The sequence below is a fragment of the Bidens hawaiensis genome, unplaced genomic scaffold (genome assembly GCF_021521415.1).
Source record: "Bidens hawaiensis isolate Kalapana, Puna unplaced genomic scaffold, B.hawaiensis_p1.1 tig00000512_1, whole genome shotgun sequence".
Taxonomy (NCBI): Eukaryota; Viridiplantae; Streptophyta; class Magnoliopsida; order Asterales; family Asteraceae; genus Bidens; species Bidens hawaiensis.
The window spans coordinates 5,261,143-5,287,180 of NW_027491033.1; the positions used below are offsets into that span (position 1 = coordinate 5,261,143).

Sequence of the window (26,038 nt, forward strand, 5' to 3'; positions counted from 1 at the left end):
TTTAAACAGGTTTGTGTTCGTGTTCGAAAAAAATGGCACAATTAGTTATCATGTCGTGTTCGTGTATAGCACTACATGTGTTCGTGTTTTATCGTACCGTGTCTTATTGTGTCGTGTCCAACATGTTATGACAGCCCTATGCACATGAAGTGGTTTTGGTCTTGGGAGAATTCTCAAAAAAATGTATTTTCATAAACAAATTTATAGTTTTAGATATCATTTGCATTGAATTTTAGAAATGAGTATTTAAAACTAATTGTGACGAGTAGTTCGTGTTACCAAACGAGTAGTTAGCAGACATAAATTTGCCATGTGGCCGTAAACCAACCAAGACTAGCCGCGATGAAAACATTTATGCAGTAGTCGTGGGCGTTGATTCTGAGGCGTGCATCTACTTTATGCGTGGCGACTAAACGAGTGTTAAACGTGGTTGTCTCAATTGGTTTATGACCACGTGACATGTTTAAGTGGTTCTGTAAACTACTTGTTTGGTAACACATACTACTCGTCACGACTAGTTTTAAATACCTACTTCTGGAATTCTATGGAAATGATATCTACAACTAGAAACTTGTTTATGAAAATACCTACTTTGGAAATTTTCCATTTGGTCTTTCATACACGGTTTATGCAAAACCATGGTCTCGCATGGTCATGTGTGTCACTAAACACGCATGTGCTAGACAATTGCAAATGTTTTCGACTAGGTTTTTGAATAAGCACCCTCGTGCTTGGACCAAGCATGCGTATGTCTGGCGTGAATTCCCGGAAGCATCGTCATGTTGGCCACGATATTGACAACTACAACTCGCCTAACATGCTTGTCCTTTATCCCTGACATGATCATGTCATCCATAAACAACCTAAAAGTTTCATTTTTCTCATACGTAATCCCATAAGTACCTAACAAGTCTTATTTAGACTAATCAGCTCAAAACACAAACAACATTCTCATCATTTTATTTCGAAATGTCTTACGTACTTATCATAACCGAGCTTTATTCATTGGCCGTGTATAAAAAAAATAAAAAAAAGGTTTATTATACTCTTCTTCCTTGATAGAACCCTAATAAATCCTGTTGAAATCTGGGATTTCAGTTAGCCAGTTAAAAGACAATGGTAACCCTTCGCTCCTGCAAGTTTCATCATCATCATCATCCTTTACTTTCTAGGGTTTTATTCGGTTCTTCATTTTCCATATCCACCCAACAAATTAATCAAACCCATCATCACAATGTACTCTATGACATGATCTCACCTGCCAAATTAAAACCCACAGCTTCAATTGCTCCGATACTGGATCAATGGGTACAACAAGGTGGCACTTATATCAAACCTGATGACCTCAGAAACATCATCAAAGCTCTCAGGAATCATAATAGATACTCCCAAGCCCTTCAGGTTTATTTATTACTTACTATTTGTTTTAACCCATTCATTAAACCCATGTCAAGATTTGAAGAGGTAGGTCCCAGCAGAGCCCAGTTGGACCCGCAAGACTCACCTTGAAGAGGGACGTCTGCGCAGAAACCAACTGGATCCGCAGGACCCACCATGCTCAGAGACGTGACGTCCTTACGCGCAGTACGCAAGCTGTTCCCGCAGGAAATGCCTCCCAATGATGAAGGACTCTGCCTGTTCCCGCAGCTGCGGATACAAGCCATCAGGGAAGGCCACCCGCGCAGCAAGGCTACACGCACAAGGCACTTAGCTCTCAATCATTCAGTGTCACCTAAAGGAATGAGCAAAGCCGGGAACAATCCCGCACAAAGGCGGGAGGGGGAATACTCCCGCCCAACTAAGCCAGTCCGTACGATACGGGAAGATCTTCTGTACTGTACCTGACGAGGTATGGGCAAAAGATCTGACTAAAGATACGACAACTTATTGACAACAGTATGGCGAGCAGCATGCTCCTGTACTGTATGTCACTATTAGCCGCTGCCTACTCACCAACTCCTGTCATACCACGTGCATAGCCGGCAGTTGGTGGAAAAGGAATAGTACACAGCAGGCCTGGTCACTGTCAGCCGCTGCCTACCCACCAACTACCAGCAGGGCACGTGCGTAGGCCACAGTTGGTGGAACAGGAATACTATTCAGCCGGCCACACCTCCTTGGAAACCTACCTTCGGCTATAAATACCCCAAATGGTATGATCATCTCATCTTATCATATCTTATCATATTACCATCATATATACCTGATATCTGCTCTAGCAATCTCTTAATATACATTTATATTTAAAGAGCAATCTAGTCTGATTCTCACGCCGGAGGGTGGTCACAAGGAGGAACCCCCCCCCCCCCCTTCTCAGTGACAAGCTCACGGTGTCTGTTTTGCAGGTTATCAGAAGAACCATCTTTACCGGGTCTAACCCTTCGTGGGAAACATCTATCTAACCCCCAGGTTACCCGTAATCTGCCCGGGGTCCGGTTAGTGTTTCTTCATTGGCGCCATCCGTGCATAAAAGCTAGAACTTCATTTCTTTTCAGTTTTTTCAAACTTCTGGAAAGATGGTTAAAGAAACCCCGGTAACCACAACCCTAGCTACTGGGGGGAATATCGGCTACACAGTCTTTACAAACACTACCCCGGTTACCCAAGCCGGGGCAAGTGAAGTAAATTTTACGAACACTACCCCAGTTACCCAAGCTGGGGCAAGTGCAGTAAATAATCGCTCACTGGGAATCACCGATACCCAGTTAGAGAAACGAACAAGACTCCCCCGCCAAACACTCGATGAAGTTAAGGCATGGGCGGAGGCACGTCAGAAGGAATTCCAAGCCGAGTTGGACGAACGCTTGCGTTCCGTCCAACAGGCTGACGAATTCGAAGAATACTTGGACGATGACTCGGAGGAATCCGACACCGACGCGAACCCTCGCCATAGGGCAAAAGGGAAGCGTAAGGAAACGGACTCCCAACCGAGAAGGCGTTTTGGAGAAGCCTTCAAACCAAAAAACACATGTGGAAGCCCACGTGACTTCTCCAAAACATTTAGACCAACTGTTGCAAATGCGGGAACGTCCAAATTTGCAAGGGACATTGCGGAAGCAATTGCCCCAAAAAGTGCCAAACAAATGTCCAACATAGGCACATATGATGGTATATCTGACCCAGATGATCATTTGAACAGATTCATAGCGGGGGCAACCGTCAGCAATTGGACGGAACCTACGTGGTGTTACATGTTCCAAATGACGCTTGTTGGGCCAGCTAGAGCGTGGTTCGATCGTCTACCGGTCAACCACATCTACGACTGGGCAGACTTCCAACAGAAGTTTAGCCAACACTTCAGCCAACAACGAAAGTATACCGAGGAGCAATGGACAATCCTCAAATGCATTAGAGAGGAAGATGAATCTTTGCTAGACTTCATCACTCGCTTCAACTCAAAGAAGCTAAGTCTGGGTAATATCAGCGAAGATCTTGTTCGCGCTGCCTTCATCCAGGGCGCGAACGACCCAGAGCTCATCCGCACCTTAACGGGTAAAGATGGCATGCCATCCACATGGGATGCCATCATGACAGCAGCAAAACGCTTTGCGGAAACGGAGAAGCAACTGGGTAGAGATCTCCCACAGAGCACAAACCTCTACACCCAGAAAACAAGAGAAGACAACGTCCTTACCGCCCGATTAAACAAAAAGCGGAAGCTAGGCATTTGGCAGTCAAGGGTAAACTTTGACACCTCATCCGGCTTGCAACATCGGTTAGGCGGAAGGGATAACGTACGGTCGAACCAGAACTCCAGATGGACGCCACTCACCAAAAGCGTCACCGAGATATTCGCCACTGAGGAGCTCCCATGGCCAAAGGCTCCAATAATCCGACATCGTCCCAATGCTGATCGGAGCAAATACTGTGACTTTCACAGGACAAAAGGCCACAACACTGAAGAATGCACAGACGTAAAAGACATGGTCGAAGCATTTGTCAGAGATGGGACGCTCGCGCACCTCGTGGCGCAATGAACGCTGAGCAGGCTGATCCGTGTAGAACCCCAGCTGGGGAAAACACGAATAAAATTTCCAGCTTCAATGTGGAGACTACATGCTGCGTAAAGAACGAGATCCCGAACCAGGTGCATATCGGCTCGATGGCACTCCCATCCCAACAACATGGAAGGGAGCTCAATTACACAGTTTGCATGTAGATCAATTCCAAATTTGTAAAGAAAAGGCCCAGAGCCACTTCTAATGGAAATGATTCTCCTTAGAACATCGACGCTGATGATTTTACATTTATACTTTATGAACTTTCAACACGGATATGCCGGTTTTCACCGCATAATTACATGGAAAGTCGTTGCGTGGGGAAGGCGGCAAAACCCGCATAAACCCAAAAAACGGCAAACCTTCACGCAGGTCAGTTGAAGGGGAAAAGTTCAGTCATCCCACTAAATGAAAGTGCCGGTCTATCCGCATGAATCATGATAGAGGAAACTGAACACTAACCTATTAACAACCGCGCGTCGAATGGTTAATTTATTCAACACGGATATGCCGGTTTTCACCGCATAATTACGTGGAAAGTCGTTGCGTGGGGAAGGCGGCAAAACACGCATAAACCCAAAAAACGGCAAACCTTCACGCAGGTCAGTCATAGGTAAACTTTGGTCAACTAAATGAAAGTGCCGGTCCTAACCGCACAAATCATGAGAGGAAACCAAACCTATTGACAACCGCGCGTCGAACGGTTAACTTATTCAAGAGAATTTCTAACAAAAGGATGAGGAAAACCTACACGCAGATCAGATATAGGTAAAGTTTAGCCATCCTACTAAGTGCAAGTGACGGTCCTACCCGCACAATCACGAAAGAGGAAGCAAAACTTCAACCTATTATCTACCACGTTCAAAGGTTAACTTATCCTAAATACTTAGAAATTTCAAAAAGATGAGGAAAACCTCCACGCAGGTCAGACGTAGGTAAAGTTTAGCCATCCTACTAAGTGCAAGTGACGGTCCTACCCGCACAATCACGAAAGAGGAAGCAAAACTTCAACCTATTATCTACCACGTTCAAAGGTTAACTTATTCTACACTTGGAAAATTGCTAATTTAAACTAAAGTATGCAAGTCATAACGTTTATAAAGCAAGGAATCCAGAGAAAGTAGCGGTCTTACCCGCACAAAGATTTATATTTCACAATGATTCATTACAAGAATGGCCGGGTAACTACCCGCCTACAAGAAAATAAATCTATACAAGCTAAATCTATCCTAGCAGTGGGAATGGATCTTCAGGATCAAGCTTCAGGGCCACTTCCACTTGGACCAGCACCATCAGTAGAGCGTGGCAGTTCAAGGAAATCTTTAAGGATAGCTAGCCCATCATCAGCAGCAGCAACTTGGTTCACCTTCTCCACCACCGGATGCGGGAAGGCGGCATACTGATTCACTGCTTGGTCGTAAACAGCTTCAGTATCAACATTATACAAAGGGAAGTTGGAAGGCGGGATGCCTTTCTCAACGAACCCTAGACCAAGCAGGAAGCCGGCCTTTTCCCCATCCTCATGAGAAGCGTTGAGGGCTGCGCTCATAGCATCGTCATAAGACGTCTCCGTGAAGACCCGATGCACAACCTACAAGTATCAGAACCTTTTCTATTTACAAAGAAAAGCGTAAAGAAATGAAAAGCATACCTGAGACAACGCTTCTCGAAGAAGCCATTCCTTGGCAACCAGAGCTTCTTGGAGGGCAGCTTGAGCTTCGTTACGGGCGCGTTCGGCTTCACTCTTGGTGAGGTTGGCAAGCAACACTTCTTTAGCCGCAGCCTCTTCGACGCCCTTTAGCTTCCGCTCAGTGTGGTCAAGCACCCCCCTCTGGTCCAAGATCTCTTAGAGCTTTTTGGCGTCTTCCATCGCCAAGGCATCATGAGCCTGCTGGAGAGCCTCTAATTTGGCTTTAAGCTCTTCATTCTACACGCGCAGAGGCTCAGCAACAGCTTCAGCCTTGGTGGCCCTCTCGGTTGCGTTCCTTGCAGTTTCCTTAGCCAGCCGAAGCTGTTCATTAACAGCTTGGGCAGCCTTGGAACGGGCCTCGAGCCGGGCCTGAACTTCAACCTCGAGGGCCTTGAAGGCCTTCTCCTTTTCCGCAGCAGCTGCGGTAAGCTTTACGTTCTCCTCCCGGACAGCCCGCGCCCGAGCTACTTCTTTAATGCGAGCTGCTTTTAACTTGTCGTTTTCACGACAAAGCAGCTCGACGCGCGGCTGCATCCGGGCCAGGAGAACCCGAAGCTCATTGGTTAGCCTACCCTCCTGGTAGCTAGCCATGGCTTCCCCCAACGCACCACTGGGAGCAGCGTGACGAGCCCACTCCACGCACTCCACAGGGGTGCGAAGGGTTGTTCCTCGGCGGATGTTCCATCGTGGAACATACACTTCATTGGAATCCGACACTGCAAAAAACAAAAAGCAGTTAGGAAAAGATGATAAAAAAATATATAAAATAGGCCAAAAGAACCCTACGCACCTGTAGGGTCAATAACAGGCCGATAGCCGCCAAACCCATCACTTGAACCCAACGGAAATCCATCCAAGAGGTCAGGCAGATGGGAAAGAGGCAGAGGTTGGCGATAAGCCCCATGCATACCTGAAAGATCGGCCGTCGTTGCCGATGGCGGAGGCATGGTAACAGCCGCCGCGGTCGCCGCCGCGGAATCCGCAGCAAAAGTAACCGCCGGCTCAGTGAAAGATGCGGTAAAAATGGCACTCACAGCCGGCGGTGACGTCATCACAGCTGGAACAGTCTGCTCAACGGAGTGAGCAACTGAACCAGCGGAAGCAGGCGCAGGCGCGGCCGCCTGGGTCGTCGCCTCAGGTAGGCTGACCGGGCCTACCGTCATGGGCGGAGGGGTACTCCTCTGCGCTCCACCCTGGAATGCGTCAACATCCACGCCTGCACAAAGAAGATAAGTGTTAATGATATTAAGCTATGAAGTTAAAGGTAAAGGAAGTTTGTACTTACGGGTTTTCTTGAGCCTAAATGTACGGACAGGCGGGGATGAACCCGATGGAGCCGGCCTCTTCACGCCGCTCACCATTGTCATCCTGGGCTCTCCGGTGACAGTTGTCACAGCCTCCGGAATGGTGGTCTTATCACCACCGGGATTCCCCGCCACCTCTTCGCTCTCGGTCTCCGAGTCAGACCGAGGCACCGGATCGGCAGTGGAGGCCACCTTCTCCTTCCCCTTCCCGCCGGCAGCCTTCTTCTTCCGCACCAACGGAGGACCATCTGCGGATTCCTCATCAGAACATACGATTAGAGGAATTCCAGCAGAGGTTTCAACATTGAGGGGTCGAGGGTTGAATAGCGCCTTACCTGGCCGCCTGGCGCTAAGGATCTCGTGGCCTAGCGGATAGACCTCCACGAACCGATCCGCCGTTTGTTCTAGGATGGGCAACTCGTTCTCGTCTAGAGCGCGAGTACCCATCCGAGCGGGACCGTCAGCCTCCCGCGGGTACATGAGCGACTGCAAGTCGTTCCCCTCTGAAATAAACAGGAAAGAAGTTAGAAGAAATTCTAAATTAACAAAAAGAAACAGAGCATACCGTAAGGAACAGAGTTCGAACCGTATTCAAGGAGGATTGGGATCTTTTGCGCATCCGCATCCTTCCACACCCGGCTCATCCCCAGCATCACCATCCCGGACTCCGCAAACCGGTAAACCGGAGATTGGACTCGGGATATCTTCGAAAACCATTCCGCCTCCTGGTAGTTGGAGGCGTGAAGGCTGGGAAGTGCTTGCCCACTCTTGAATTTCATGGCAAGGGGGATGGCGCGAGCGGAGATGTAGAAGAACTCCCGCTTCCACGAGCGAAGACTGCGCTCGGTTGCGCAAATCTTCAAACCCTTAATCCGGGTTATCAGGGTATACCACCCCTGGATGCACCTCCAAGTGTAGAAGGTCATCAGGCGGTCGACATAGGGCTCAATGCCCAGAATCCGGCACACCCACTCGAAGTGGCGAATCTTCGCGATCGCCATCGGGTGCACCTCGGTCAGGTGCACACCGTGCCTCTCAAGGACACGGTAAACAAACTTTGTCAATGGGAACCTAAGATTCCCATAAACAAAGAATGCAGCATATACCCCGATCTTGCCTCTGGGGGCATCATACACCGTCTGGTGGGGTTCAGGAAACTCAGGCTCGAGAGACTCGAGCATGAACTTCCTGACGATGTACTGATACAGATCGACAGGCAGAGCACACTGGCACTCGCCAACAGTACTCTTGTCATCAGCTGTAGATTCGAGATCATGAGAAGACATCTTACAGATGAAAGAAGAAAACGATTTCAAGAGAATGCTTGCCTGAAAAGGTGAGTATTCGCCGGAAATCGTTTAGAAGATGAAGAGAAAAGTGAAAAGTGTGAATTACAAAGAACCCTCTCCCCCTTTATATACTAATCGCAATTAATGCGATGAATTTAATGCGGAGGAGAGAGAAATCGAAGGTGCAATGAAACTATGACACGTGGCAAAAAGCAAGCTGGCAACAGCTGTTGAAAGGACGCGTACCATTAATTTCGCGGCCACGCGCCCGAAAAATCGCGCCCACGCGCCTGAAAAAGCGTCTGGAATGACCATGTACTGTCATGTCACCATAACTTCCTGCACGTCCTGACACAGTCAGAAGAAACCGCCGCACGACGTTTCAGAGGTTTGAACTGTTCTTATCCTCACCAACCTTTCGAATTTCAAAAATTCAAAAAGATTCAAAAGTAAGCGGGAAAATACCCTTTACCTTGGCAACCAAGTAACCATAAGACGGGTGCGGGTACAGTGTAAAGGCAAAACCCTTCACATACCTAGCACCCGCAGGGAATTGAAGCCAAGAATACCTTGGCAACCAAGTAACTATAAGACGGGTGCGGGTACAGTGTTAAGGCAAAACCCTTCACATACCTAGTACCCGCAGGGAATTGACGCCAGGAATACCTTGGCAACCAAGTAACCATAAGACGGGTGCGGGTACAGTGTTAAGGCAAAACCCTTCACATACCTAGCACCCGCAGGGAATTGACGCCAGGAATACCTTGGAAGTAAAGTAACCGTAAGACGAGCGCGGGTACAGTGTTCAGGCAAAACCCTTCACATACCTAGCGCTCCGCAGGGAATTGAAACCAAGAAGGATCTTCTGGGCAATGCTTGCGGAAACGGAAATAACATCCCCGCATAGCGGGAACGTCGAGAACTACATTGTTTGAAGCTCCAGGATGGAATTGGTGGTTTTAACATAATTGATCACTATGTTCAAAACTACCAAAACCCCGTGGAGAATCCACACAAGTGGGACTCAACGCTCCTGACTTGCGAGGAGGTTACAGACCTACCCGCATCATACCCAAAGATCAAGCAGGAAAGTCGGGAATTTCTGCAAGTGACAAGGACTTCCGCGGGAAGAATCCCCATGGAAAACCTTAAAAAACCCTTTTCAAAACCCTTTGCTTAAAGTCCAAAAGTTCACCTCACTTTATTAAACATTCATGAGAAGAACATTGGACTGGGGGGACTTGAAGAGGTAGGTCCCAGCAGAGCCCAGTTGGACCCGCAAGACTCACCTTGAAGAGGGACGTCTGCGCAGAAACCAACTGGATCCGCAGGACCCACCATGCTCAGAGACGTGACGTCCTTACGCGCAGTACGCAAGCTGTTCCCGCAGGAAATGCCTCCCAATGGTGAAGGACTCTGCCTGTTCCCGCAGCTGCGGATACAAGCCATCAGGGAAGGCCACCCGCGCAGCAAGGCTACAAGCACAAGGCACTTAGCTCTCAATCATTCAGTGTCACCTGAAGGAATGAGCAAAGCCGGGAACAATCCCGCACAAAGGCGGGAGGGGGAATACTCCCGCCCAACTAAGCCAGTCCGTACGATACGGGAAGATCTTCTGTACTGTACCTGACGAGGTATGGGCAAAAGATCTGACTAAAGATACGACAGCTTATTGACAACAGTATGGCGAGCAGCATGCTCCTGTACTGTATGTCACTATTAGCCGCTGCCTACTCACCAACTCCTGTCATACCACGTGCATAGCCGGCAGTTGGTGGAAAAGGAATAGTACACAGCAGGCCTGGTCACTGTCAGCCGCTGCCTACCCACCAACTACCAGCAGGGCACGTGCGTAGGCCACAGTTGGTGGAACAGGAATACTATTCAGCCGGCCACACCTCCTTGGAAACCTACCTTCGGCTATAAATACCCCAAATGGTATGATCATCTCATCTTATCATATCTTATCATATTACCATCATATATACCTGATATCTGCTCTAGCAATCTCTTAATATACATTTATATTTAAAGAGCAATCTAGTCTGATTCTCACGCCGGAGGGTGGTCACAAGGAGGAACCCCCCCCCCCCCTTCTCAGTGACAAGCTCACGGTGTCTGTTTTGCAGGTTATCAGAAGAACCATCTTTACCGGGTCTAACCCTTCGTGGGAAACATCTATCTAACCCCCAGGTTACCCGTAATCTGCCCGGGGTCCGGTTAGTGTTTCTTCAAGATTCAAACTTTATGACTCTTTGTACTGGTCTAATACTCTAAGTACAGTGTCTAATACTTTTAACTGATTAAACCCATCTCAAGATTCAACCTTTATGAGTCTAATTACAGTATTTTACGGGTTTCTTTTTTAAATAACACAAAGTAATCATTTTTGAAGCTATCACATGTTACTCGATAGTAATCGTGGTTTTATAGTGTCTGGGGGTGTAAACGAGCCAAGCTGCTCGTGAGTTACTTGAGATAGGATAGATAAAAAGCTCGAAACGAGCCAAACGTTATCGGGCTAGAGCTCGAGTCTTGTATGGGAAGGTCATTTTGGCTTGTTGAGCCTTAATGAGCCTAGTGTGTTTTTAAGATACTAGCTTTTTTGGACTTCTATGTATTCAATTCACACTGCACAACCAAGCTCGAGCCGAGCTTTGGCTTGTTTAAGGTATTGCACACGAGCTTGAGTCAAGCTTAGGCTCGTTAAGGTTTTTTTTCTAAAAATATAATAATAATAATAATAATAATAATAATAACAATAACAATGATGATGATTATGATATATTTGAGTTAATTGAAAAATAGTAAACGAGCCAATCTCGAGCTCTCATAAGTCAAAACATGCCAGGCTCGGGCTCAGCTCGGCCTGTTTACATATTAGTGTCCACTAAAGTCACTTAAACTAAACAACTTAAGTTTCAATATTGTTTTGTGGCTGTAAATATTTTCTACAAAATGCAAAAATTAAGTGAGCTAAATGGAAAAAATATGAAACTTGTTACCATTTAGTAATTATTCTTTATATTAAACAATTATCTCGCATGAATTTGTCCTGAAATCATATATTCTGATTTCAGCTATATGAATGGATGACTAGCAGAAGTTACCTTGACAAATCACCTGGTAACATCGCGGTTCACTTGGATTTAATTTCAAGGGTTGGAGGTCTAGAACAGGCTGAGAAGTTCTTTAATACAATCCCGGACGCGTTTAACGATTTCAGGGTATATGGAGCTCTTTTAAACTGTTACACTTTCAAGAAATCTTTAGAAAAGGCAGAATCCACCATGGAAAAGATGAAGCAGTTAGGATACATGACTACACATTCCTACAACAGTATGCTAAATCTATACTCCAAAACCAACAACCACGATAAGCTGTTAAAACTCGTGAATGAAATGCAGAAAACAGGTGCTCGTTATCACAGACCAACTTATTACATTATATTAAGCGCATATGCTTGTTTTGACATCAAGGAAATGGAGAATTTTCTCGGTTACATGGAAACCGATCATGATGTCATCCTCAATTGGCATGCTTACATCATTGCTGCAAAAGGGTACCTAAAGTTTGGTCAGAATGAGAAATCTTTAGAAATGTTACAGAAAACAGAGCAAGTTGTTACCGTGAATTCAAATGCAATTGCTTATCTAACACTTCTCACCATGTATGCTAATCTTGGTGAAAAAGAACATGTTTATCGTATATGGGATTTGTATAGAAAGACATATAGGAAAGTAAATGATAGACCGTATCATTATATGGCAAGCTCTTTAGTGAAGTTGGATGATATTGAAGGGGCGGAGAAGGTTTTGACCGAATGGGAGTCCAAAACGACTTCCTTCGACTTTTGGGTGGTCAACGTTTTGGTCAACGGGTATAGTAGGAAGGGTGATTGGAAGAAAGCGGAAGAGTATGTGCAGAGGTTTGTGGGTATGGGGAAACGACCGCCTAAAAGCACGTGGGATTGTTTGGCGACTGCGTTTTGGAAAAGCAATGAGATGGAGAAAGCGGTTGATGCAATGAAGAAAGCGGTTTCATGTTATCATGATCATTGGAGTTTAAATCAAGTTGCTTTGGTAGCATGTGTTAAGTACTTGGAAGAGAAGGGTGATGTGGAGCTAGCTAAGGAGTTTGCAAGATTTGTTAAAGAGGGTAGTGAAAAGGAATCTGCAAGTGATGATCATTCAACAGTTGATTTGGTGGTAAACTCAAGTGGATGATTTTTTTGCCTTTTGTCACTTGAATTGAGTGAAGTATTGTATCCATAATGATAAAAAATGGCTTAGGGAAACAAACAACAAAATATATTTTGCCTACATTTCACCTTTTCAGACCCTGTCAATAGGTTTTTGCTATCAGTTAGGTTTTACTTGGTATTTACTTTAATTGTTTCACTTGAATCAAGTGTCAAAGATCTGGATTCTGGAGGAGTCTTTTATTCTTCAACTTATGTCTGATTCTTATAACAATGTGAATAGAGAATACAAGCATGAGAAAAACATATCATAAACTAGAATTCATTCCTACACAAAACAAAAGTGCCCCTAGTTTTCTCTTCCTTTTTAAGTATTCAGTTTATACCATTTGTAGTGACAAAAACCAACACCACCTTATTCCTAAGTTAATGTTGAACACAAGATAAATAAACAAGATCAAAATCCCAAATGCTGAGTAGTTCTAACAAGCCTCTCCTCAATCCTCACCGCTGCAAAGTGCGGTGATATACTAGAGTATCATCTCAAAACTCTAATCAAGGTGCAGTTCTCATATTTGGTCGAAATGGCCTTCGCGCGCCCACAATTGCATCATCAACTAACGATAACATATTCTAAGTTGCAATAACAGATTCCTCAGACAAACTTTTCACTATACTCTTATAAACCATTTCCGACAAATGACCTTTTTCCTTGAGTGATTTGATCATTTCCTCCGCTTCATCTAAACTCCCCTTTTGGCTCAAATAATCTAAACACGCAGACAAAGTGACCGTGTCAACCGTCCACCCTGGATAACTGCTCAAAATAGATTTCCTCGTTGCCTCCACCGCCTTCTCCATTTCATCTTTTTTAACATAACCCAATGCCAAACGACTCCACGTGGCTGCATTTGGTTCATTTCCCCTCTCTATAACACCTTTTATTGTTGCTTCAGCCTTTTCAAGAAGACCCTTTTTGCAATATATTGTAACCGCAAGATTTGGAACTTGAAGATCAAAGCGTTTATACCGCGCTTCCCACTCTTTATATACTCTCTCAACATCATTAATACAATCAAGTTTAGCAAGTGAGCTCATTAAACAAAGATAACCTTGATTGTAAACCCTTCCAAGCTTCTTGTAAAGATTCCATACGCGATACACTTCATCTTTTCGACCCGCACTAGCATAAAGAGTGAGTAGATTCTCATAAGCTGACTTTTTTTGACTGGGTTTTATAAGGTATTCAGATTTCTTTAAACAAGTCAACGCCTTTTTTTTATCACCAGCTTTTAGATACCCGTTTGCTACCATTGTGTATGCATGCCATTCCATGTTGACATGCGGGTCAGCTTCCATTCTCAACAAAAGCGTCTCCATTTTTTGTATTTCTGAAGCTTTCACATACGCGTTTAATCTAATACAATATGTGAACTTATCAATCTGAATACCCTTCTGATCCATTTCTTCCATTAAAAGATCAAGTTTTTCATATTTACTTGTAAAAGAATACAATCCCATCATAACATTGTAGGCCAATGACCCTGAATACCCTAAATCTCTCATCTTTTGCATGGTGGCCTCTGCTTTGTTTAAGAAACGCGCTTCTGCGTAGCAGTTTAAAAGGGCACCATAAACCTGCATTACCCTTGAAGTATCTGGAATTGTGTTGAAATATTCCTCTGCGTGCTCTATACCGTATACCTTTGATATCAAATCCAGCCTAACCGGAACATCTTTATGTGTATTATCAAGATATGATTTGTCATCCATCCATTGGCATATCTGTAACAAAAACGACAAATGGGATTTTGTTGGTATGCATGAAAAAACTACAGTTTTGATATTTTTAGTTACTTTAGTTTCTCAAACAAACTTAACACAGAACCACATTGTAATAAAGACAGTAGGGTTGGTCCCAAATTATAGATTTCAATGGCATGAGTGCATGACACTGATAAAAAATTGTGGTAAATGGATATTTTAGAACGGTTTAAAGAATCGATAGCATCTGTCATGTAGGGCGGTCCAAAAAGCTAGTGGCTTGGAGTTCGCTCAAAGTTCTCTCGGAAAAAGCTCTAGAAAACACGCTTGAATAACTAGGTTTGAAACTGAGCCGAACCCGCTCGGTTTGTAAACGTGCCTAGTCCGGCCAAGGATGGCTCACTTGGTTTGGCTCAAATTATTTTACTTTTACTTCATTACATAACATACATTATTATGTATAAGTATATGAGTGTGTTTTAATATATATCGTTATAATTATGTGTATAGTGTATACATGTGAAATTATTTTTAAGTATTAAATGGTAACTTGAAATGTGTTTATTAAACATCCTTTTAATTAACCAAGCCGAACCAGCTCAGTTTAAAACCAAGTCGAGTTGAAGCTCAAATTTACATCTTGGTTTCAAAACCGAGCCGAGTCCAAGCTTACCCTGGCTCGGGTGGTGTCATATAACTGTCTAAGATTATCAATTCATAAAGTTTTCAATTCAAAACAATTCAATTTCACACAATTCAAAGTAAATATCTTAAATTCAATATCAATTTCATTAGAGCAACTCTTAAGCACATTATCAATTGAAATCAAATATCAAGTTCACTAATTTAGAACCAAAACATAACCTGTAAAGCGTGTTTGAAGCGGCCAAATTTGCGGAACTGTTTAATTATCCTGTGGAGATCTACTTGATCAATTGGTTTACCTTCACCGACCCATTGGTCTAGAACCGGAACAACTGATGGTTCATGGAAACCAATGAGCCTGTGAAACAGAGTGGTACCGGCAGCGGCCACTGGATTAGGGGTTAGGGTTTGATTGCAGTAATATGAAACCCAAGACGAAGAACGATAATATTCGTACAATGAATGGGCAAGCAATTTCTTCTTTATCATCGTCAGCATCGTTATAATTATTATTATGAGCACCGGAGCCGTTAACTACACCACTAACTAGCCGGGTATTAGCTGCGAGTTTAGTCTCGCCTGCAATATCACTAACCTGATAATAAATAATTTTATATTAGAAAATTTAATTAGCGGCGTTTATAACTTTCACTTTCGTCGCCTATCTGCGGTAGCATCATCAAAGATTTACTGATTTCCATTCGATTTGCTCACAGTTATAATTATGGATGAAACGGGGAAATTTTGTAAGTGAAATCGAGTATAAATCTATGATAGTTGTTACTATGACCGTAAAAAAACATTCTTTACCAAAACTAAATTGATATTATACGAAATCACTCAATTTTATTTTCATGAGAACATATTATGATTAGTTATCTAATATGATAGGCATCCCGTTTTACCAGCCATAAACACAATTAATCAAAATAAAAAAAGATAAAACTATTTATTTCTATAATAGATGCTATAATGTAAAAAATATAAACTAAAAATATCAACTACATAAGTTAAATGAATCTTTTGTTGAACATCAATACGGTATAATCAGTTGGATTATAAATTTTGATTGTTCTTTTAAGATTATGTGGGTGATCTACATGTGTGACTTGGATGTTTTATAAGTTGTATGATAAGCTATATGAGTAAATATCACTTAATATGATTATAATCTGGAAGGAAACATGTAACTGGACTGAAAATAGGAAAATTGCAAGTGTAAAAAAAAAGAGACTACTTGAATGTCGTTTTAGTCGGCATCGGCATAGTTGGTGGGACCAACCATACACATGTGTCTCTTCTATATTGCTCGTAACCCAACCATTATATTCTTGTCAGCATAATCGTATACTTGTTTAGTGTAGACATGTACCATACTCGCTTTTAGTGAAATTGTATCATAATAAGGGGGCGTTTGGGATTCCTTATTTTCATCAACTTATAACTTATAAACTTTTTGAAAAGTTAATAAGGTGTATAAGTGTTGGCAAACCATAAGGCCTTATGGATTTTAACTTATGGTGAAGGCAAAATAGAGGTGTTTTGAAAGGTTAGGAATATGTAACTTATTAACTTAATGAGTTTGATTTACCTATTACACCCCTCTCACCCTTAAATCCCATTACACTCATTTTAAAAAAGATTGTCCATTTTGGTTTTCCCCAACAAATAAGCTAATCCAAACATTCTTTTAAAAACTTCTTTTCAAAATTTCATAAGTTTATAAGTCCTTCTAATCAAAAGTCCTTTTTCACTCAAATAAGCAATCCCAAACACACCCTAAAACTTCTTCAGTTGTGTTTTGACTTAAGCATGTGTTCTTACTAGGCAATATCTATTTGTTTCAAATCAAATGTTCTTAAAATAAATCACCCTATTCACCGATAAAGAGTAATTAAGACTTAGAATGTTAATCGAAATACAGTTTTGGAAGGACCATTTATAATAGGAGATTTGGGTTATGACTTCACTGCCCATATAATATTTGAAAAAGTTTAGTTAAATACTTATATATGCAACCGGCGTTACTTTCACCAAGTTCAAATAAATTGGTTTTAATAATGTGATATTGAATTTGTATCTCTTTTTTAGGTGCGTAGTTTTGTTGTCTTTCACCTCCAAAGGTTCAAATCATCAAATGCATTGGGTCCATCACAATCACATGGTCAAGCCATTCATGAACAGACCATGTGGAGAATGAGCAAGACATAGAAATATTATGATTTCTGACATGTTCTTGTGCCATAATATGTGTTTTCATGTATAGCCTTAAACCATATATAATATATGTGTAGCAAACTAGCAATTTTCTATTATACAATTTATATTCTTGGGTATATATATGTTACAACTTTGAGTTTTCGGGACTAAGTTATAATTAATATCTACAACCAGTTCGTTTTTTTTTTACAATCAGTTTATAGATCCTATCACCATCTTGTATTCTTGTTTGTTTATCGACTAAAACCTTTTGTGCTCGTCACTATATGTTCTCGTCTAAAGAGATGTTTTTAGCCAATTCGCATCAATATATCCACATATACTATTCATACCATAGCATGGTCTTACCAATTTACTCAAAACTCAAACATGCATATATATATCTAAATCAATAAATCATAGATCATGGAGTATCTCGAGTTCTAACGACATTACACACTTAAGTCATCATGAATCCCAATAAAACAAAGACTTCCATATTTCCGTGGTATAATTTCACAAACTTGAAGGTTAGGTAAAGAATTACTTAGCATGCAAGTGCTCTTCTTCACTAGAAAGATAATTATTTGGTTCCTTTAAGATGATTCCTAACCTCAATTCATGGTGAATTAACCTTTTTTTTTCTTTAGCTCTTCTTTTTCGACTTTGTGCAAAACCTAACCTAACCTAATATAATATAATATAATATAATATAATATAATAAGAACCTTATTGTTGAAATGTTTTGGCTGTATATAATAATTTAGTGCAACCAACAAACGGTTGGTTGGAAGTGTGGCCGGCTATAGTGTACTCTTAAGTGATGTAACAAGATGTCTCAATGCCTTCTCTTAAAAAAAACTAATTTTTATTTTTTGTTCTCTATATAGTTCAACTTGAACGACGATGCTCCACCCACGAACGAGGTGTTGGACGATATTGTTAGTATTAAGAGCATCTCCGATGCTCTTTTTGGATGAGAAGATTGTAAGTGAGTGGTTTGAATTTTGAATTGATTTTTCACTTTTCTTGATTAGTTGTTGTTAAGCAATGAAGTGATCGAGTGCTTTCTGATATCGATTAAGACACAATGTTCATAATAGTCACACTTGTTAACATAGATTTATATGAATATTAACAAAAGTAATATGAAAGAGTAGGGTTGCAAACGAATCAAACTGAATCATACAATGCCTTGTTCGTGTTTGTCTGTTAAACTTTTTCAGACAAACGGATGGTTCACAAACAATTCAGCGAACAAAATTATTTTTTCATGCCAGTTCAATAATTAAATAGATAAAACATAAACGGACTTCATGTCGAAAATTGACTTGCGTCCGGTTAATTTACACTAGGAAAGAGCATGTGGGCTATCTGTTAATAATGATTGTAACGTAATAAATAATAATTTATAATTTTATTATTATACCTTTATTTCCTGAAACGGTGTCCGATAGAAAGCGTGGGTAAAAATAAATATAAATCCACTTTCTTTTGTTTCGCGGCGTGGGTTACGTCACTTACGTGTAACAAACTAACCAACAAACTCTGAATGGAATCGATTCTTCTATTTTACAGATCACACACACACACATATACATACTTGTACTACGCATTTTACAATAATAATAATATACATTCATTCATTCGATTTCTTTCTTTCTTTTCTGGAATAATAATAATAATAACACCCACCCATTATTTCTTCCATTGTTTTCAAGTTAAGATGAATGATAGCTTCTTCTTCAAAATAACACCCACACTCCGATCTCGCTCAGGTATCCATTAATTAGACCAATGTTTTCACTTCAATTCAATTTCATGTTATTATTATTATTATTAATATCTCAAGTTTTGGTGGGTCGTTCTTAGAATCTTACTTAAGGGTTTCTGTAATTCTAAACAACCGTCGGTTATAAATAGATAGATCTCTGCTGTGTTGACTTTTGAAATTAGGGCAGAAATAATATCGGAATTGGAATGTGTGTTCTCATTTCTGACCCATAACGCGAGTCTTAAGATTTACATGTCTCTTGAATGGCCTTTGACTTTTTGTGCTCGTATTCATTCCAATTCCATGCCGATCATCATTAATTCTTCAATCTAAATTGACTAGTTTGACTTCATAAGTCAAAAATCAAAAGTCAAGTTGACTACTCTGTGTATAACTTCAGCTGTAAATGTTTGTATACAGAATTCAGTGACATATATTGACAATGCAAAATTTAATGAGTTGTTTATGATTCTAATTTTGTAGTTATTTAGGGTTAAAATAGTCGTTTATTGGTAAGGGAAAAAATTGAATGATTTTATTTCTTTTTGTTTTTAGTTCCGGTAACTTTCTTGAGGCGGTTCTCTTATAAGGACATAAAGAATGCAACAGACGGTTTCAGTAGAGTCATAGGGACGTCTTCTCACGGGGCTTCTTATAAAGCCAAGTTTCAGAACGGTCGTTTTGCCGTTGTTAAAGAAATACACCTTGTTGATCAACAAGATGATGATTCGTTTTATCGGGAGGTGCAACTTTTGGGACGTTTGCATCATCGTCACATTGTTGCGCTTAATGGATTTTCTGTAGGACGAAAAAGGTACCCAACATGTTAACATTTGAAGACATTAATCGAATGCTGTTGTTAGCTTTGTATTTTGACTTTTGAGTTCTCAATTTTCTATTTTCAGGTTTCTTGTGTTTGAAAATGTGGAAAACGGAAGCCTAAAGGAGCATTTAAATGGTAATTTCCGGTGAAATATTTTATGTTTATTTATTATGAAGTTTTTGTTTAAGTTCGGTTGTATGATATTAGATCCTTTGAAGACTCCATTAGATTGGAGAATCAGGCAAAAAATTGCTGTTGGTGTGGCTGCTGCTTTAGTATGTTTTTTTAATCTTTTTATTATGATATCTCTTTAACTTTTTTCATGAAAGAATATTTATAAGTTGTACCACACAGGAATATTTACATTTCTTTTGTGACCCGCCCGTATATCACGTCTCCATCAGTTCAAGTACCATCATGCTTGATGAGAATTACAATGCAAAGGTAAATAAAGTTCCTGAATTAGTTGTACACTTTTACTTTCAAGAAAAAATTACATATGTGATATGTGTATGTCCATATTATGGTTTTGGCCCTAAAAAGGGTATTTTTGTCAATTCATATAACTTAACAAAGTGTTTAACATCTATGAATAGTGAGGTTCAGAAGTGTAATTTTTGAAAGGTCCCCAAAACCATAAAATGGACATACGACTGTGCGTGTAATTAATTCTTTATTTAAACTGTCTACTTGTAAAATAGACAATCCTTGAGGACTTAGGTGCATACTTTTGTAAGCTACAGTAATTGGGATTAAGTTATATATGTATTTTTTTATTTTTTTAATCTTTGTCATGAAAGCTCTCTGATGTTGGACTTCTTGGTTCGGGTAGCGATCACATTACAGCAAGGCGGACTTCAAGTTATAATGGTAAAGTCTTTATCCATTTCTTATTTAGTTATAAATAATCTAAGTGTTATCTTAGCCATATAATTACAATAAGGTATAAACCTTAGAAAAAAAAGTGATTAATAAAGTTGTATGCATTCAAGAATGCGTTTTGGGCACTTCTCGACGTGTTTTAGTTTGACTCGTTTCAAAAACAAGTAAATTGCCAGAAACTAAAATTAATCATCCTTTATATGAAGATATTAGATGGTCAATTAATGTGCAAATTGTATAATATTATTTTTTATCTTTTATGATATTTATTTTGAAATTTTTTGTTACAGAAAGGACAGGGCAGGTGTATGGAAACATAATGTATGAGCTTGGGTTGTTGATTCTAGAGCTGATAACGGGTCAATCATCAGACAAAACGGGCACGGATCTGAGCCAATGGATCGAAGAGTCTTGTTTCCCGACATCAATCCATAACATGATAGACCCTGATCTTGGAAACGATTACGATTCTAGAGAGGTTAAAGGACTGTTAGCAGTTGCAAGATTTTGTATCAAATCTGCTGATGAACCAAATTCATTCACTCCTCAAATATATAGGTATCTTCAGAAGAAAGTGAGCATCCTGCTCAGTTAATTAGACTACTTCTCATTTTTTTTTTTTTTTTTGTGATCGTTTAGATAACGAAGATAGGGATACATATGAGAATAAAAGTAAATAAACATGATAGAAGGAAATATATCATTTGTGAATATTTATCTTATTATTTTTATGTCTTTTTTTACTATGAGTTCAAATGGTACACTTGATAATTAGGAAGTAAAGGAACAGTCACGATCATGGAGCGGATAAAAGACGTCCAATGTCGTCCATCATGCATTGAAATATGATACGATGGCACTGTAAAGTAGTATTTGAAGCAGTAGTTGGGAGTATAATATCATAGAAACAATTCATACCTCATCCAAGCTCAAATAAGTTTTCAAGTTCTCTGTGTGATTTGTGAGAAATTCAATCCTTGTCACAAAGCTAAGAAGTCTGAACATAAACATGGGTTACCTCATCAAAACTTTCCTCTCCATTTGAAATGAAACTAACTCCAACTATAGCTAATTAACAGGAGCGTGTTTAAATCTTTTGAAAGAGTTCAACGCCGATTCCCTTAATAACAACCGTCTAAATATCGAATATTCTCACTCCTAATACTATTTGCACAACTCAAGTACACAATTTAGGCTTTGCAGGTGGCCTCCAAAAGGATATAAAACATATGAAAGCTAGATTTTTTTTTAAAAAGGTGTATTTTAAAAATAAAATTAGGTTAATGGAGTGGTAAAAAATAAGGAAATAGGTTTAAGGCTTTTATTTTCTGCATGATCAATCATTTTCTTCTTGCATATTTGTTTGAATCAATAAATTTGAGAGGGTTAATTGTTGGTATTTTGTGGTTTGTTTGATTCAATCAACCGGTTCAACATCACGTGATGAACAAGACAGGGACAATGACTTCTTTTCATATAACAAGTGAAAAATGGTCTAAGGATTTTTAATATCCATGTATGATTGTGTAACTTTGAAAATCACTAAAAGGGAAGAATGGATTGATGGTTGTTGGCAGAGAAGGAGTGCAAAGTCAATGGAAAAATAAGGTGTAATAGTTGATGGAGTATGGAGCAAGATTTTGTTCAAATGTAGGTAAGGCTCTGTTAGATATTTTGGTTGTTTGACCATCTTCATGGGATGGTTTTGGTGTGATTTAAACCAAACTAAAAACCAAGAAATCAATGGAGGACTTGGTTTAAGCCAAAAACCAAATTTCAAGTTTGGTTTTTCAAACCAACAAAAACCACCATTTGTGGGCCCTACACTATATCTTTCACCCATATTTATATTTATAAAACATATTTAAATATTATACTTATATACGTATTTTTTCTATACTTGTTTAAAATTTATGTATTTTTTGTGTTTGTCCATATTTTACGTAATGGCAAGTTTAAGGGTTAAATTTTTTAACGGCTATTTTTTAAACGATTTTATCATCTATTTTACAACGGTTAAATTATTTTTTTTTTTGTTTATCTATTTGTTATATTTTAGTTAATTTATTTTCTACTAAAATTTTATTTTATTGCTATTTATTTAAGTAAAAATTAAATATTTTATAGTATTGTGAAATTCATATTTAAAATAAGTGTAACCTATATCCTTTTTTTTTATCACCCCGTTAACCTAATTTTATTTTTAAAATACACTTTTTTGAAAAAAGTTTCATGAAAGCTACTCACATTCACAACCTGTTAACATTGAACTTCTAAATACTATGAATACCAGGAACTGTCAACTTAAGCCATAAAAGACCACTCTTTTATACCTCTTTGCTATTTTGTCCCAAACACATAACATTAGCTCACTACTACCTTTCCTATTCTCACTTTCAAACCAATCTTTTATATATAAGTTACTCAAAATACAATTTCATATATACCCTAAAACTTGCATAATATAATACTTTACACAACCAAAAATTAATAATAAAGACACCCAACTAAAATTTCTGCTTAGTCACTTTATTATATATAATTCATAATATTACTATTATACCATTCTCTTTCTTCCAACTCCAAACTCCCATCCTAATGAATGCTTTAAGGATATACATTTCATAAATTAAAAATGGTATATTTCATATTATGATTTTTTGTTGGGTAAATATGATATTATACCCCCAATTTACTTTTTCATACAAAGAAGTGAAGAACAAATATAGGAAAATACTAGGTAATTTCTTGATGACTTTTACATGCAGTTCTGGTAGCTAGTTAAATTGATAGCAAGAATGATATTGTTTGAGGATGTGAAGTGATGCATAACAATGGATTTTAACATGAATCGATTATTCAAATACGCTTTTAACCGGAATTCATTCCTCGGACCCTTGGATCAATTTCCTTGCTTCATCTGCAATCTTCATAACATGTTCATCCTTGCATCCTACAAATAAGAGATGACTGGTTATCAACACAAAAAAATATTTCCTCGTCATAATCAATCGGTATATGTAACAATGAGTGAATTTGAGTTGTATGTCGCTCTTAATAGTTAATACTTAATACCTATAGATTGAAGTAAACAAAATATTTACCCATTTGAAGCAGTGTCTTTTCAAGGTTGAAAAGGTAGTCTCTGTTGGGTCCAGAGGGTCCTTCTGCATTAACAATTTGCCTGAAAATGAAATATAAGTATAACTGATCAACCACAACTCAAACCAACCAATTAATAAGTAACATAACAGAAAAATGTAGAGCAGGCTAAGAGAATACATACTTGGCAATCTCTTCAACTGAAGCCGGTCCCAAGTAGTTCCTATTGGCCTTGTCTGGAGATGCTATATATCTGGACAGATATATAGTTATGTTATCATCTTAACAATTCAACGGATGGGATTGCTTTTCAGTCACTTACACCATTACCCCGCTAACAGCCGGTGATGAATCCGTCTCTTTCTGAAATGTTTACTATATATCATGAGCAACATATCCATCGACTATTACTTATCCAAAAACAAAAGGTTAAAATCTTACAGTGAAGAAATCAACATACGCCTTCTGGTCGTATTGCTTCTCCCTCACTTCTAGATACTGAAATACAACAAGTCAGCTGTATTATCCCGTACTAACATTTTGTATGTTTGGTCATTAATTAACAAGATTCAAGTGCAAGTAAAAGCTAAAGCACAAAAACTGTCATTCATTACTGTAAATAAATCAAATAACAAACATACAGAACTGCTTTCACGTATGGTAAACTTAATAACATTATCATGCAAGACAACCATCATCTGACATCGACAAATAGACATACTATAATTTCATACTCCAGATGTCCTAAAACAAAACTGCGACACAATTCTTATTCATCTTCAGAAAGTCATTTTCTAAAACGTATCTTTTGTAAATGACATTTTTGGTGATAGCTAGCACTAATATTTATATGTCAAGTCAAGTGTTGATTTTTTTTTGTCGGCCACAAGGAAGGTTTAATAAAAATAGGTAAATAAACAACTTGCACTCATTGTATGCCCAAAAGGATATTGATATTTTGATTTAGTAACAGCAAAAGGGGGGTGGCGGCGAAGAACGATAACTTTGTTTTCAGTAGGATCGGTTTTGCTATTCAAAAGGGGGTGGCGGCGCAGCTTGTTGCCAGCTTACCTGCCTCTTTATTGTAATTGGATCCTTTTATTTTTAATATTATGATATAATTCATATATAAAAAAAAAGCAAATATACATATACAACAGAACTAGATGGCAATACCGTTAATGCAACTGCTTGATCTTCCTTCCTCGACACCTTGTAGGCGACGCCCCACTAAAATAGGTTGGAAACTCACCAATACTTGTTACAATGCAACTAAAATTTATTAAAAAAATGTATATAACATGAAAAAAATTAGATCATGTGGACCTCAAATTAGGACTGTAGATTAGTCATAAAGGTAGATTTAAGGCAACTATTATTCTTTTACAATAAACTAAAATAAAGCAAAAATACTTGCACAAACCTCCCCTTGTGCAGGTTCCAAAGTAACAGTTCTTCCTGGATGCTCTGGAGTGCCTCTGTGGTCGGTGCTTCCTACCGTAATTAATAATAAAACCAGTTATGTTCTTTTTTCAACTTTTAAAATGTCAGCCAAGCTTACCTTGATAGAAGACACGGCGATAGTCTTTGATGTAACCAACAAGACACTCATCATACTGAAATCCTGCTTTCCAGATCAGAGAACCGTACCCGAATACCCACATTGCCATGTTCTTCTTTCAGCCGCAATGCCAGAGGATCCGCATTCAGCAAAAACAAAAATCATGTCACAAACAAGTATAATAAAAACTAATTAAAAGCATACAATTTAAAGGTTTTATGAACCCCCTTAGCCCCAATTATTACATAACATTACATCCAAGTTTGGTATTTGTTCAAACAATTGCAGTTAAATAGGCCAGCAATGATATCTTTTAAACATGCAACAAAATAAAAGTGAAACACTTAAATTTTTGACTAATTAACAAAAACTAAATAAAAGCATAAAAAGAATTTTAAAAAAAGAAGCATTTTTTGCAAATTAGTATATTGCAATTAAATATAGTAGATCAATCAATCAATCAATCATACCCAGTGAAGTCCCACCGACAGCAAAGCTATAAGTAGGGTCTGGGGAGGGTGGGATGTAGGCACACCGTACCTCTATCCAAAGGGATAAAGAGGTGGCTTCCAGAGAGACCCTCGGCTCTAAATACATATGTATGGAGCAAAACAAAGGAAAACAAAGTTCAACAGTTATATAAAGCACTAACACTAATAGTAATAATAATAATAATAATAATAATAATATGTATTAAGCAAAACAAGGGAATCAAAGTTCAACAGTTATATCAAAACTAATAATACTAATAGTAATAGTAATCATAATAATAATATATGAAGGGGAAATACCATTATGGTATGTGA

At 39.3% G+C, this 26,038-nt stretch overlaps 4 protein-coding genes across 4 annotated transcripts; 2 read left to right on the top strand and 2 right to left on the bottom strand.

Annotated features, from left to right (window-relative positions):
• The first annotated feature begins 1,109 nt into the window (after positions 1-1,109).
• Positions 1,110-12,644, top strand: LOC143634713 (pentatricopeptide repeat-containing protein At2g20710, mitochondrial-like). The gene is made up of 2 exons (XM_077102732.1): positions 1,110-1,401; positions 11,362-12,644. Exons 1-2 carry the CDS (start codon positions 1,117-1,119, stop codon positions 12,505-12,507), a joined length of 1,431 nt encoding a protein of 476 aa, XP_076958847.1. The 5' UTR covers positions 1,110-1,116; the 3' UTR covers positions 12,508-12,644.
• Positions 12,645-12,806: 162 nt separating this feature from the next.
• Positions 12,807-15,401, bottom strand: LOC143634703 (pentatricopeptide repeat-containing protein At2g20710, mitochondrial-like). The gene is made up of 2 exons (XM_077102725.1): positions 15,111-15,401; positions 12,807-14,267 (listed from the first exon to the last, which is right to left on the bottom strand). Exons 1-2 carry the CDS (start codon positions 15,387-15,389, stop codon positions 13,116-13,118), a joined length of 1,431 nt encoding a protein of 476 aa, XP_076958840.1. The 5' UTR covers positions 15,390-15,401; the 3' UTR covers positions 12,807-13,115.
• A 3,302-nt stretch (positions 15,402-18,703) lies between these two features.
• On the top strand, positions 18,704-21,290 carry LOC143631842 (putative receptor-like protein kinase At1g49730). Its single transcript, XM_077100470.1, has 7 exons — positions 18,704-18,868; positions 19,420-19,678; positions 19,770-19,822; positions 19,895-19,962; positions 20,042-20,131; positions 20,488-20,557; positions 20,860-21,290. The coding sequence occupies exons 1-7, from the start codon at positions 18,817-18,819 to the stop codon at positions 21,162-21,164; spliced, it is 897 nt and encodes a 298-aa protein (XP_076956585.1). The 5' UTR covers positions 18,704-18,816; the 3' UTR covers positions 21,165-21,290.
• Positions 21,291-23,293: 2,003 nt separating this feature from the next.
• Positions 23,294-25,432, bottom strand: LOC143631851 (gamma-glutamylcyclotransferase 2-3-like). The gene is made up of 8 exons (XM_077100478.1): positions 25,233-25,432; positions 25,095-25,165; positions 24,848-24,901; positions 24,113-24,169; positions 23,994-24,034; positions 23,856-23,924; positions 23,674-23,753; positions 23,294-23,522 (listed from the first exon to the last, which is right to left on the bottom strand). The coding sequence occupies exons 1-8, from the start codon at positions 25,339-25,341 to the stop codon at positions 23,452-23,454; spliced, it is 552 nt and encodes a 183-aa protein (XP_076956593.1). The 5' UTR covers positions 25,342-25,432; the 3' UTR covers positions 23,294-23,451.
• Positions 25,433-26,038: the final 606 nt, after the last annotated feature.

What these genes read in the sequence shown, in the direction of transcription:
- LOC143634713 (XM_077102732.1), top strand. Translation starts at nt 1,117, where the DNA reads ATGGTAACCCTTCGCTCCTGCAAGTTTCATCATCATCATCATCCTTTA. An exon ending in GATACTCCCAAGCCCTTCAG is followed by an intron (nt 1,402 to 11,361) that starts GTTTATTTATTA and finishes TTCTGATTTCAG; the next exon opens with CTATATGAATGGATGACTAG.
- LOC143634703 (XM_077102725.1), bottom strand. Translation starts at nt 15,389, where the DNA reads ATGCTGACGATGATAAAGAAGAAATTGCTTGCCCATTCATTGTACGAA. An exon ending in GCTTCAAACACGCTTTACAG is followed by an intron (nt 14,268 to 15,110) that starts GTTATGTTTTGG and finishes TTTTTGTTACAG; the next exon opens with ATATGCCAATGGATGGATGA.
- LOC143631842 (XM_077100470.1), top strand. Translation starts at nt 18,817, where the DNA reads ATGAATGATAGCTTCTTCTTCAAAATAACACCCACACTCCGATCTCGC. An exon ending in CACACTCCGATCTCGCTCAG is followed by an intron (nt 18,869 to 19,419) that starts GTATCCATTAAT and finishes TTTTGTTTTTAG; the next exon opens with TTCCGGTAACTTTCTTGAGG. An exon ending in CCTAAAGGAGCATTTAAATG is followed by an intron (nt 19,823 to 19,894) that starts GTAATTTCCGGT and finishes GTATGATATTAG; the next exon opens with ATCCTTTGAAGACTCCATTA.
- LOC143631851 (XM_077100478.1), bottom strand. Translation starts at nt 25,341, where the DNA reads ATGGCAATGTGGGTATTCGGGTACGGTTCTCTGATCTGGAAAGCAGGA. An exon ending in CGTATGTTGATTTCTTCACT is followed by an intron (nt 24,035 to 24,112) that starts GTAAGATTTTAA and finishes TAAACATTTCAG; the next exon opens with AAAGAGACGGATTCATCACC. An exon ending in TCAGTTGAAGAGATTGCCAA is followed by an intron (nt 23,754 to 23,855) that starts GTATGTATTCTC and finishes TTTCATTTTCAG; the next exon opens with GCAAATTGTTAATGCAGAAG.